The sequence below is a fragment of the Sceloporus occidentalis genome, unplaced genomic scaffold (assembly GCF_023333645.1).
Source record: "Sceloporus occidentalis isolate IW3139 unplaced genomic scaffold, rSceOcc1.0.p SCAF_14, whole genome shotgun sequence".
Classification (NCBI taxonomy): Eukaryota; Metazoa; Chordata; class Lepidosauria; order Squamata; family Phrynosomatidae; genus Sceloporus; species Sceloporus occidentalis.
Genome location: NW_028316994.1, coordinates 9,922,150 through 9,934,115, shown reverse-complemented (window position 1 = coordinate 9,934,115; position 11,966 = coordinate 9,922,150). Strand labels below are relative to the sequence as shown.

The 11,966-nt window shown below is 41.5% G+C and overlaps 1 protein-coding gene across 1 annotated transcript; it reads left to right on the top strand.

The window, feature by feature from the left end:
- Positions 1–2,717: 2,717 nt before the first annotated feature.
- Positions 2,718–9,443, top strand: LOC149303854 (vitamin K epoxide reductase complex subunit 1-like protein 1). The gene is made up of 3 exons (XM_089481002.1): positions 2,718–2,931; positions 4,609–4,718; positions 6,782–9,443. Exons 1-3 carry the CDS (start codon positions 2,762–2,764, stop codon positions 7,009–7,011), a joined length of 510 nt encoding a protein of 169 aa, XP_089337128.1. The 5' UTR covers positions 2,718–2,761; the 3' UTR covers positions 7,012–9,443.
- Positions 9,444–11,966: the final 2,523 nt, after the last annotated feature.

The following is an 11,966-nucleotide window of genomic DNA, read 5'->3' as shown; positions in this document are numbered from 1 at the left end:
GGCCCTAAACACCTTTCCTTGTAATATGCAAATTTCTCCCGAAGCTGACCAATGGGAAAGAAGCAATCAGCCCCCCTCCCCTTGGGTTGGTTTTCAATGGCTTGGAAGGAAGAGATTTTGCCTTGCAAGTTGCTGGTAAATAATAGAAGGCTTTGGGGTAGCAAAGGCTGCAGAAATAGTTTGACCCCCCCCCCTTAAACATCCATGGCTCAGTGCTATGGGATTCTGGGAATTGTAGTTTCTTGTGGCACCAGAGCTCTTTTGACAAAAGGAAACTGAATGATCCACAGAGGAGGCGGGGGGCAGAGCCTCTTGCCAGCAGTGAGAAGGCTGCGATGATGAGGAAAAGCAGGGGCTCCTCTGGTGGTCCTGGCCACTTCCCTTGGCTCCCTCCCTCCTCCTCCTCCTCCTCCTCCTCCTCCTCCTCTCAGAGCTCATTCACACTCCCTGGCTTTCCTCTCCCCCCCCCCCCTGCACTTTGAGACCCCTTTAACTGCCAAAGCTCAATGCTCTGGAATTCTGGGGTCTGTGAGGCATTTGGCCTTCTCTGTCAGAGAGCTCTGGTGCCACAATAAACTACAATTCCCAGGATTCCATAGCACTGAGCCCTGGCAGTCCAAGCAGTGTGTTTTGGACACAGAGATCCTCCAAATGAATCCAGTCCCTAGCTTTTATATCTCTCACACACACTGCAGGAATAATAACCCACTTTGAGACTGCTTTAACTCAGTGCTAGGGAATCCTGGGAATGCGAGTGTTTGGGAGACATTGAGACTTCTCTGTCAGTGATGGCTCTGAGGCCACAATAGACTACAATTCCCAGGATTCCCCAGCACTGAGCAGTCTCAAACTGGACCATTTCCTCAGTGTGGATGCACCTGGGGAGGCATTCTGGGCACTGCAGTTCAACTACGTTTGGAGGGTTATGGGACTCCCTGTCAGAGATAGCTCTGGGGCCACAATGTACTACAATTCCCAGCATTCCCCAGCACTAACCCAGGACAGTTAAGTCACTCTCAAACTGGATTATTTCCTCAGTGTGGATGCAGCTTTGGTGAGGAACTCTGGGCATTTCAGTCCAGCATTGTTTTATTTCTGCAGTGTATTTTGGACCAGAGACAAGGTGACCAGGCATCCTCCTCCTTTTCCAGGACATGTCCTCTTCTGTCAAATTTCAAAAGGTCCTCCATTTGGATCATGGCTAAGAAGCATGGATTTATAAGTACATGGGTGTTTTTAGCTTTTATTTTTGGCCATGTCCTACATTTTTTTGCTTGGGTGCCCTACATTTTGGGGTGAGGGCATTGGTCACCTTGGTCAGAGAGCTTTCCAGGGGTTTAACTGCCATTCTGCTGTGGTGCTGGAACAAACCACCATTCCCAGAATTCCATAGCATTCAGCCGAGGCAGTTAAAGTGGTCTCAAACCAGATTATTTCTCCAGTGTAGATGCAGCCCAAGCCTTTTGCCTCTCTTATGCCTGAGATTTCAAAGCCCAGCCTTGGCACCACAACAAACTACAAATCCCAGGATTCCATAGGATGGAGTGATGAGAGTGAAAGCAGTGTGGCAGCAGCCTAAGTGTGCTTAATGCAGTTCTTAAGATGGTGCACCTCTTGCCTACAGAGTCTCACAAGACTTTTTTGTTTGACAACTTGTACCCATTAACTCCATTTCATGTCTCCTTTATTTAGTGGGGAGGAATACGGACAAAACAAGTCAAAATGAAGAAAAACCAAAGTCCCTTGACCAAAGGGTTTGGTTGTGGAATAAGCCTCTGAAATATGCAAGAGGCAATGTTAAAATAAAGCCATGTTCAATGCTCAAATGTGCTGTTTGGAATGGGGAGAGGGGGTTGGCCAGAAAGGGAAGTACATTTCCGTGATCTGTCTACGAATAATGTCAAAATGTCCTCCATTTTGATCATACCTAAGAAACATGGATTTATATTAACATTTCTAAAAAAGCCTCAATTTTTTTGCGTGTCCTCCATTTTTTAAAAATGTGTCCTACATTTGAAAATGTTGTCCTGCATTTGTCCTACATTTGTCCCGGTTTGGAGGTCCTCACTTATGGCAACCCTAGGCTGAGAGAGTGTGACTCGCCCAAGGCCACCCATTTAGGTTCCATGGCCGAGCTGGGAATCGAGCCCTGGTTTCCAGGGTCATAATCCAACACTCAAACCACTACTCCACACTTGGGTTCATATTTTATTCTCATATGGACTACAACATCCAGCATGCCTTGCTCCTTCCCCCGCCCCTTCCCTACTTCCTGGGCTCTGATTGGAGGATGTGCCTGATTGATAGCCAATCGGTGCACAATATGCCCTGCTCCTTATTCCCGCCCTAGCTTCCTGCCCTCTGATTGGTGGATATATCTGATTGATAGCTGCAAAGCTGCAATCGTGCCCTGTTCCTTCCCCCTCGTCTGTTTCCTGCCCTCTGATTGGAGAGTGTGTCTGAATGACAGCCCATAGCTGAGTGATCTTGCTACTTTCCCCTCCCTCCTGGCCTGTGATTGGAGAGTGTGTCTGAGTGATAGCCCGTAGGTGAGCAGTTTTGCTACGCCCCCTTGTCCTTCCTGCCCTGTGATTGGAGAGTGAGTCTGATTGACAGCCCGTCGGCCTGCAATCTTGCCACGTTCTTCCCCCCCTTGCGCCCTGATTGGTAGATGTGTCTGATTGACAGCCCGTCGGCGTGCAATGAAGGGCGGCCGAGTCTGTTAGTTTAGTCCAGCGTGTGAAGAAGAAGAGGCGCTAAGATGGCGGCGCCGGGCTGGGAGCGTGCGGCGCGCGTGGCTCTGTGCTTGGCGGGGCTGGCGCTGTCGGCGTACGCCTTCCACGTGGAGACCTCCAAGGAGAGGGACGCCGCCTACCGGGCCATGTGCGACCTCAGCCCCTCCGTCAGCTGCTCCCGCGTCTTCACCTCCAGGTCATAGCAGCCTCTGAGGCTGAGAGAGCGTGACTCCCCCAGGGGCGCCCACTGGGTTGCCATGCCCTGGCCTCTATGGGATCCCAGGATGTGAAGTTCTACAAGGTCGTTTAGGGAGCCAGCCTGGCATGGCGCTCAGAGCCTTGGCTACGGTCCAAAACACACTGCAGGAGCGCTCCAGTCTGAGGCCGCTTTAACTGCCCTGGCTCAGAGCTAGGGAATCCTGGGAATTATTGGGGGGGGGATTGTCCAGGGAGCCCAATGGGCCAGACCTCCCTCAGTCAGCCTGAATACTGTGCCTCTGTTTGCTTCTTTCCCCCAAATGGCAACAATTAGTGACATCCTGCCACCTCCTGGTGCCATTTTGCAGGGGAAGATGGACGCATTTGGAATAAATGAATCTCCTTCATCTGAAACACTTGGGACCAGAAGCGTCTGTCATTTATTTATTTATTTGGATGTTGGAATACCTATGTTTGCATATATATATACACACACACACACACATACACACAATGTGATATCTTGGGGCCCAAGTCTAAACATGGCATTCTTTCAGGCTCCATATACACTTGATATACGACGCCTGATGCCTGGTTTTATAGAATATAGAATAATAATTTTTGTTCAGGAAGCCAATTCTGTACAATTCTGACCATCAGAAAGCAAAAGCGCCACTGTCTCAACCACCCGTGACATTTTGTTTGTTTGTTTTGTTTGGGGATATTTGGTTGTTTTTTTGGGGTTTTGTTTTTTGAGTATTTTGGGACTCCGGACCAGGGAGCCTCATCCTGTGGCACAGTGCTCCTCCACATCCGCCAGCGTTGGGAGAGAAGGACCCCCTGAATGTGGGGAAGCCACAAATAAAAAAGAACATTGTTCTTTTTACCTAAGAGAACACCTCTCTAGGAATCTCCAGACCCTCCAGTGCAACTCTATGGTCAACAGCTGTAGATGCTGAAGGATCTACAGATGCCTAGAGACATGCTTTCTCTAGGAGGTTCTAGGCTCTCCAGCACAGCTCTATGGGCAGCCTCTGCCAGAGGTGCGCTCAGGACATAGAAATTCTTACAAAGAACGTATTAATCAAAACCAGCAAAAATCAAATCTGCGAAAGTCAAAACCACAAATGTGAAGGGCCAGCTGTACATGGCTTTGGAGTGAGGACAAGGTGAGAGTACAGTCAACCCTCCATTTTCGTGGGGGATCCGTTCTGGGCCTCCCTGCAAAAATGGAGATTTGCCGATATTGAATGGGGTGCGCATGCCCACAAGTGCACACAGGGTGTATGCCACAGGGCCCCATTGACAATAATGGACATCGCTCCTTTGTGAAGATTCATGACCATGGACTTCTAGTCTGCAAGAAAGGAGGGACAACTATTTTTAATGCATTTTCACATATTTGGGGTTTTTTTCTGCATGATTTTGTGGTATCTTTTAAAATGAAGGGAGCTTTAGGGTTTGCATTAAGCCCATTGCAACAAACCCAGTGACCCCTGGAACATTTGGCCCTCCAGATGTTGTTAGACTGAAACTCCTATCATTCTTCATTATTTGCTCTGCAGGCTGTTAATGGAGGGCCACATATCTCTCTACCTGTCGTGAACAATCCAAAATATTATTCTCGCTGCTCTTCATTTGTGAACATCTCTCCTGCTTCAATTTTTCCTTCCAGATGGGGTCGTGGTTTTGGCTTGGTAGCCAGACTCTTGGGACCTCATAGTGTGTTCAACCAGCCAAACAGTATCTTTGGAATCGCTTTCTATCTTCTGCAAATTCTTCTGGGTGAGTGATAATTTGATTTGTTTATTTATACGTTGCACTTTTATCCCAAAAAGGATTCCAGCTGGATGCTGTATACAAGGAATGAAACATTCTGGACAATAAAAAGAACCAAAGATCTAACCATCAGTACAGTAAAACCATGAGACACTTCAACTAATGATTTTTCTAAAAAGCAATTGGAAAAAGTTATTTTTTTGGAGGAATTCAAAGATATAGCTGTGTTTGTAGAATCAGTATGTAGAGATCTTGGAGCACCTTTGAGACTAGCTGAAAGAAAGAAGTTGGCCATTTGAGCTTTTGTAAACTTAAATCTACTTCTTCAGATGCATTTGGGCAGGTGAGAAAGTAGACTTAATTCCATGAAAGCTCATATGGCCAACTTCTTTCTTCCAATTAGTCTCAAAGGTGCTACAAGAGCTCTCTACTTTCATTTTTGGAATATGACTCCTGCCTATGCTGCCTGGTGGATTGTGGGAAGTATAGTCCAAAATGTAACATTTCCAAACTGTTTAAAAAAACCCAAAATTTGCATTTTAAATTTAAAATGTCTGGTTGTATAAAAAGTTTTCTTCTTGAGTGGCAAACATCACCATCAGTACCAGGCCTACCTGCATCAGAAAGGCTTTTTGAAGTTGGAGGATCATTACAAGCAAAGACCTGTCTTTTGTAGATTAATAGTATTTTTCTGATATAAAAGGGATACAGAGAAGGGCAGCTTCTATGCAAAGGGAAGAGTGGTCCTTATATTTGAGGCTTTTAATAGTAAACACCAGCACATTGAATTGGACTGTGTAGCAAACAGGCAGTAGGCATATCAGTGTAAGAGAATGCATTTTGTGTACATATGTCTGTGTGCAAATATCTGCTGCTACAACTTTTCCTGGGTATATTACCCCCTACACTGCCTGCATCGATGCTAGTTCAATATGTTTCTTAGCAGAGGAAAATGTAGCTGCCTCTGAACTCTAGGGAGTGGTGTGACATGCAAAGATGGCTGTGTCTGCAAGTTAGACACGACTTTAAATGTCATGCTCAATGCTATGGGACTCTGGGAATTGTAGTTTTTTGAGATGTTTATCCATCTCTGCCAGAGAACTCTTGTGCCACTAACAAACTACAAATTCCAGGATTCCATAGCATTGAGCCATGGCAGTTAAAGTGGTGTCAAACTGGATTATTACTGCAGTATGAATGGAGCTGATAAGTCTATCAAGTATTAGAAATTACCACTGATTCTACTATAGACAACTCAGCCATTAGCAACAGAAAAGACTCCTTGAGAAATTCAGAGTTCTCTCCCTAAGAAAGGAGCAGTTAGATTTGAACAAGACGGAGACAGCAGCTTCTCAGGAGAAGTTACTTTTCTGTTGCTATGGAGTTGAAATTTTATTGCTGTTTGTCCCTAGTCCTTACACGGCCAATAAAGGGACTATACTCTGCCTGCATTGAAATCCCTCAGTATCATCTTAACTGACAACATCTCAAACAGAATGTAGGCTTGTGCCTCTAACATCGTCACCATTTTTCTCTTGTATGATTTTTAACATTTTCCCCCAAAGAAGAACCCAGTGAAACTTCAAAAGCTTTTATAATGCATTTTTTGCTTTGGAGTGAGTCCTGTAAAGATATTACTGTTTGTAGATTTTCAATTTTGTTGTATTTTGCTGCACAGCCAACATGGCTATCCTAAACACATATATTTTTTGAATGACCTCCAAAGTTTCCAAAAGTATAAAAAAGAAGTGAGCCTGAAAGAAACACAGAGCTACTCCCTTCCAAACTGCTACCAGTGAAAACCAAGCATCCGTTTTTGATTTAAAGCAATAGTTAAGAAATAAAAACAGAACATGAATTTTGGGGAGAACAGAGCTGGAATACTTTTCTTGAGGAGAAAAATGGATGAGAATCCTGAACAGGAGGAGTCTATCAGGTGGAAAGCCAGAGGTGAGATGGGGCAAAGGAGAAATAGTAGGTTGATTCTGGTTTTTTGCTTTAATTTCTAGTTGCCATTCCTGTTTCTGCAGTTGAAAGCAAGTCATCTACATCCTTCTTTTCTTTAACAGGTTTCTCTACCAGTGGCCTGGCAGCTATTACTCTTTTGGGCTCATCCTTAGTCTCTGTTGCTGGCTCACTCTACCTGGCCTACATCCTCTTCTTCGTGCTCCATGACTTCTGTGTGGTTTGTGTCAGTACCTATATCCTTAATTTCGCCTTGTTGTTTATCAACTACAAACGCCTCGGCTACCTCAACCAGGCCTGGCAACAACACACAACCAAGACCAAAAAGCAGTGACCATGATTTACACCTCAGCCTGGACAGTCCTGGAAGGATGAAACTTCACATGGATCTCACTGTTTCTATAAGCATTATTACCCTTTTGTATAACATAAGCTTGTTCATTCGGCTTGGAAAACTTTATTCTCTTCTCCTGGGTCAGTGAGCTCACATAATCTAGCATTCCACTTATCTAGCACTTTGGATTCAATTCAAACTAGAACCTTCGACTCCATTATTGAACTAAAATGGATGCCAACTTTGGTTGAGCTGATGTCCAGAAATGTAAATCAAGAGCTTCATTCCTTTTTAAACATAGAGAGAGCGCAATTATTTTTATAGCTCTTCATACAGTTCTTTGAAACAAAAACTTTTTAAAAACAAATTAATTTTGCAAATATAGCTGTTCCTTGTAAGTGTTTTTTTTTTTTAACATTGATGGCATTAAATTGAGAACTGTTGGTCATTTGAAATTGTATTGACAATAGTGGGCAGAATCTGTATTTGACAGGAAATGGTTGCTTTTGGCACACAGAAAATATACTGAGGAAGAGGTGCCCTCTATTCTAACTAAATGTGAGAACCACACTACAGTGTTTCCTGATTAATAATCATGCTGATCTTGTGGCCTGTTGAATGGCTTACTTTTCCCATTATTGATAATAGTTCCCTTGTGTATAATCTAGGGCTGGGCCTACAGTTAGGCTTAGACAAGCTACTTGAGGCAGGACATTGTGGGGTAACATTAAAAATACAGCAAACTGTCAGTTATTTTTAGTATGATTAAAAGGGCACAACGCACATAAATGAAAAATAAGACTACCTTCAAATTAGTTACCATTATGTTTTTAAATTCTGGAAGTTGGTGGGAAAATTTGGGTTTTCTACCTTTAGCAGCAAATTATGTGGAGCCCTCTCTGGCCTTGGCAAAAAGATGCCTGGAATGTACGCACAAAATGCTGACAAGGATACGCAATTGCATGAGATGCATGTATTCTCTAAACATATTTCAGAAATGTGTAACATAGCAGTAAATGTCAGTAATCATCTCAGATACTACATATCTGTAGAAATATGTACAGAGATGTGTGATATTTGAGATAATTTCCATTTGTTGGTACATGTTACATATTTCTATGGTCAGATAAAAGTTGGATTTTGTCAGTGTTTTGTTTAGCAGTATTGTGAGAGCCAGCATGGTGTAGTGGTTTAAGCATTGGACTATGACTGGTGACAGGAGTTCAAATCCCAGTTTGGTCATTTAAACCAATTGTGTGACCATGGGCAAGTCACATGCTCTCAGCCTCAGAAGATGACAATAGCAAACCCCCCTCTGAAGAAACTTGCCAAGAAAAGCACATGATCGGTTGGTCTTGGGGTTGCCGTAAGTTAGAAATGACTCGAAAGCACACACCAGTTGTCCCATTTGTTTGGTTAGAAGATACTGAGCAGGTACTAGTTACCTTTTTGTCAATACACTTCAGCTGTTTATGCCAATTTCAAAGAAAGGAAGAGTCAAAGCAGATCAGAGGGATAGTTCATTTATAAGTGTGAGCGGAAGAGGAGTCAAACTGGTACCTTCTAGGCTGCATTTGACTACAGTTCCCATCAGCCCTATGGCATGCAAAATTGCTATTGATGATATAGTTTACAATCTAAAACATCTGGAGTGTGCCATGTTGCCTCCTGGGTAAAGCTAAAACTGAAAGTACAAGTAGCAACTATTGATTTCTAGTCCTTTCTATGTGGAATAATGATTATATTTCCCAGTGTTCCCAGTCAACAGCAGGGAACGCCAGTGCAGGAGGCCTCTAAGTAAAAGCCAAGAAATTACAATTATACAATAAAATTATCTAAGATCCAAAACACACTGCAGAAACGATCCAGTTTCAGACTGCTCTAACTTCCCTGGCTCAGTGTTAGGGAATCCTGGGAACTGTAATTTATTGTGGCACTAGAGCTCTCTGACAAAAAAGGCTAAATGTCTCACAAAACTACAGTTCCCAAAATTCCCTAGCATTGAGCTAGGGCAGTTCAAGCGGTCTCAAACTGGATTGTTTCTGTGTTTTGAACCTGTGACAGAAAACAGAACTTGTCACCAAAATGAATCACGGTTGATCAGGAGAAACTTAATTGGTTCAATCAATGTTTCATAGGAGCAAAGGCAAAGACCTGTGAAGACAAAGGACCCATTGTTTATAAGTGTTATGCTAGACACTCTCCTAGAAGAGCTTCTCTTCACTGTATCAAAGAGAAAATGGAATAATCTCTTCTGGGTTTTTTATACCAAGATCCCTACTCCTTCCTGATAGCTTCCCAATTTATCTAAAGCACTTTTGGAGTTGAAAAAGTCTTTGCTTGAACTGGTAAATTAAAATCCGAAGTCGAAGCAGAAGAACCTTTGTACCAAAGAAATATTTTGCTTGAAATAAAGACTTGAGAAAGCACCATCTGGGATTTCTAGTTTTCATTTTGGACCCCTCTCCTTTCAAGGGGAATGGCACCTGATTGCAGGCTCTTAAGAAGACGTAAGGATTTTTAAAAGTATGTTTGCAGGAGCAGAGAGCACACCTGTATTCACCCATTAGATGTTTTAAAATGTCAAGATAGCGCACATAACTCTCTACCTTGTAAATTTTTGTCTATAAAACTACCCTGTGAGGTATGTTATGCTGAAAGAAAGGGCTTGAGGTCACCTAATGCACTTTAGGACCAAGTGAGTAAGATTCCAGCTCCTCCCTTCTTTTTCCCCTGCTGAGTAAATTGTGTGCAAATTACTTTGACACTCTGAACTTAGTTTGCAGCAGTGGAAGCAAGCTGCAGACATTGAGGGGAACTGAGTGGAAGAGAAAATGGGACATTTTAGTCAGCTGGAAAAGTGGGATGGCAGGATAAACTGGTACTGTTGCTGCCACATCAGGGCAGTTGGAATGTGTGCAATATGGAATGTTATGTAGATTTCCAAATCAGCCTTTGCTATCTAGAGTGTCATCTCCCTGTAGTATAAAGGAAAGAACAAATTGTCTGGCACCTTTAATACTTCGAGCCCTTTCACACTTGTCACTGCAGCACTATGATTCCTTCTCAATTGCCGTGATTGTGTCCTATGAAATCCAGGGTTTTGTAGTTTTGTGAGGCTCTACACCACTCATAAAATAACGTACACAGAGCAGGATTGGACTCAGAGGCAGGAGGAACAGAGTTTGGATATAGGAGCATTAATACCCAGAGATGCAGATGACACAATTCTACTAGCAAAAACCAACAAAACTCAGAAGCAGAACCAACAGAAACCAATCTGGAGCGATTACTGAAGAAGGTCAAGGAGAAAAGTGCCAAGGCAGGCTTGATATTGAATATCAAGAAAACAAAAATCATGCCCACGGAAGACTTACAAGACTTCAAATGTGAAAACTGAATCCCATATCGTGGATCAAACATTGATCAGAACATAGAATGCAGTCAAGAAGTTAGAAAGATAGGATTAGGAAAGACAGCTATGAAAGAACTGGATGAAATCCTGAAAACCAAACGGAGAACTCTGAACACTAAAGTGAGGATCGTATTCCACATCACTATGTTTGGATATGAGAGCTGGATAGTGAAGAAAACGGGTAAAGAAGAAAATCAACTCATTGGGGAAGAGTCCCGAGGATACCATGGGTAGCCAAAAAGACAAACAAGTGGGTGCTTGTGCTGATCAAGCCTGAACTCTTCCCTGGAAGCCAAGATGCCAAAACTAAGGCTGTTGTAGTTTGGTCACATACTGAAAAGGCGTAATTTTTTGTATACTGTATATACTGTACTTGACTATAAATTGATCTCATGCATAAGTCAAGGGCAGGTTTTGGGCCCAAAATTATGGATTTTATATGACCCATGAATAAGTTGAGGGTAAAACTTAGGGGCATGTAACAAAGGATTTAAATGATGAAGTCAAGGAAAACAATGCCAAAGAACTTACAAAATTCCAGCAGACATAACTTTGTGCTCACTTTAAAGGCTGGATGGATGAGAGAATAAAGGGAGGTCAGTGCTTCCAGGACAAAATTACACTCTTTCCTTTTAGCTGGGGATGGTTTCCTTTTTTAAAAAAATGAGAGCTAAAGTACAGTATCTACATTGATGCATGGATAAGTCAGCTCAGTTTTTTGGGGGGGTCAATTTGTTGACCTAAGTTCCTAGACTTGTTCATGAATATATATAGTATCTTGTACATCTTGCGCATGGCAGGGGCTTGGACTGGGTGGCCCTTATGGTCACCCTACAATTCTATGAGTCTATGAAATATTACTGTTAAGCTTAATCGAAATAGAAATATTATTTGAAATTTTAAAGTTAATTTTAAAACCATTTAGGAAATGCTAGTTCGCTGAGAATAATTTGTGAATGGAATAATTAGTCTAATTATTCCATTCGCTGTCCAGCTTCAAGAAGGAGTTGAAGGCAATTTTGATTAGGTAAGTCTTTAAAGTCATTAATATATTAAATATGAATTATTTTATTTAAAGTTTTAAAATATATTTTAAATAAATATTAAGGGCTTAAAATATTTCCAGATTTATGAATATATTAAATACTAAATATTTTAATTTTTTAATGTTATATTTTAATTAAAATATTAAAGACTTAAAATATTTCAAGACTTATGAATATATTAAATATTAAATATTTTAATTTTAAAAATTAATTTTTAAATTAAAATATTAAATACTTAAAATATTTCAAGACCTATGAATATATTAAATATTTTAATTAAAAATAAAATGTTATAGCTTAATTAAAACATTAAAGCCTTAAAATATTACCAAGACTTATTAATATATTAAATATTAGCTATTTTTAATTTTAAAAATCAAGTGTTATATTTCAATTAAAATGTTAAAGGCTTAAAATATTTAAAGACCCATGAATATATTAAATATTAAATGTTTTAATTTAAAAATAAATTATATTTTAATTAAAATATTAAA

Coding starts and splice junctions, on each gene's coding strand:
- LOC149303854 (XM_089481002.1), top strand. CDS start 2,762: ATGGCGGCGCCGGGCTGGGAGCGTGCGGCGCGCGTGGCTCTGTGCTTG. Junction 2,932..4,608: donor TCCCGCGTCTTCACCTCCAG/GTCATAGCAGCC, acceptor TTTTCCTTCCAG/ATGGGGTCGTGGTTTTGGCT. Junction 4,719..6,781: donor TCTTCTGCAAATTCTTCTGG/GTGAGTGATAAT, acceptor TTTCTTTAACAG/GTTTCTCTACCAGTGGCCTG.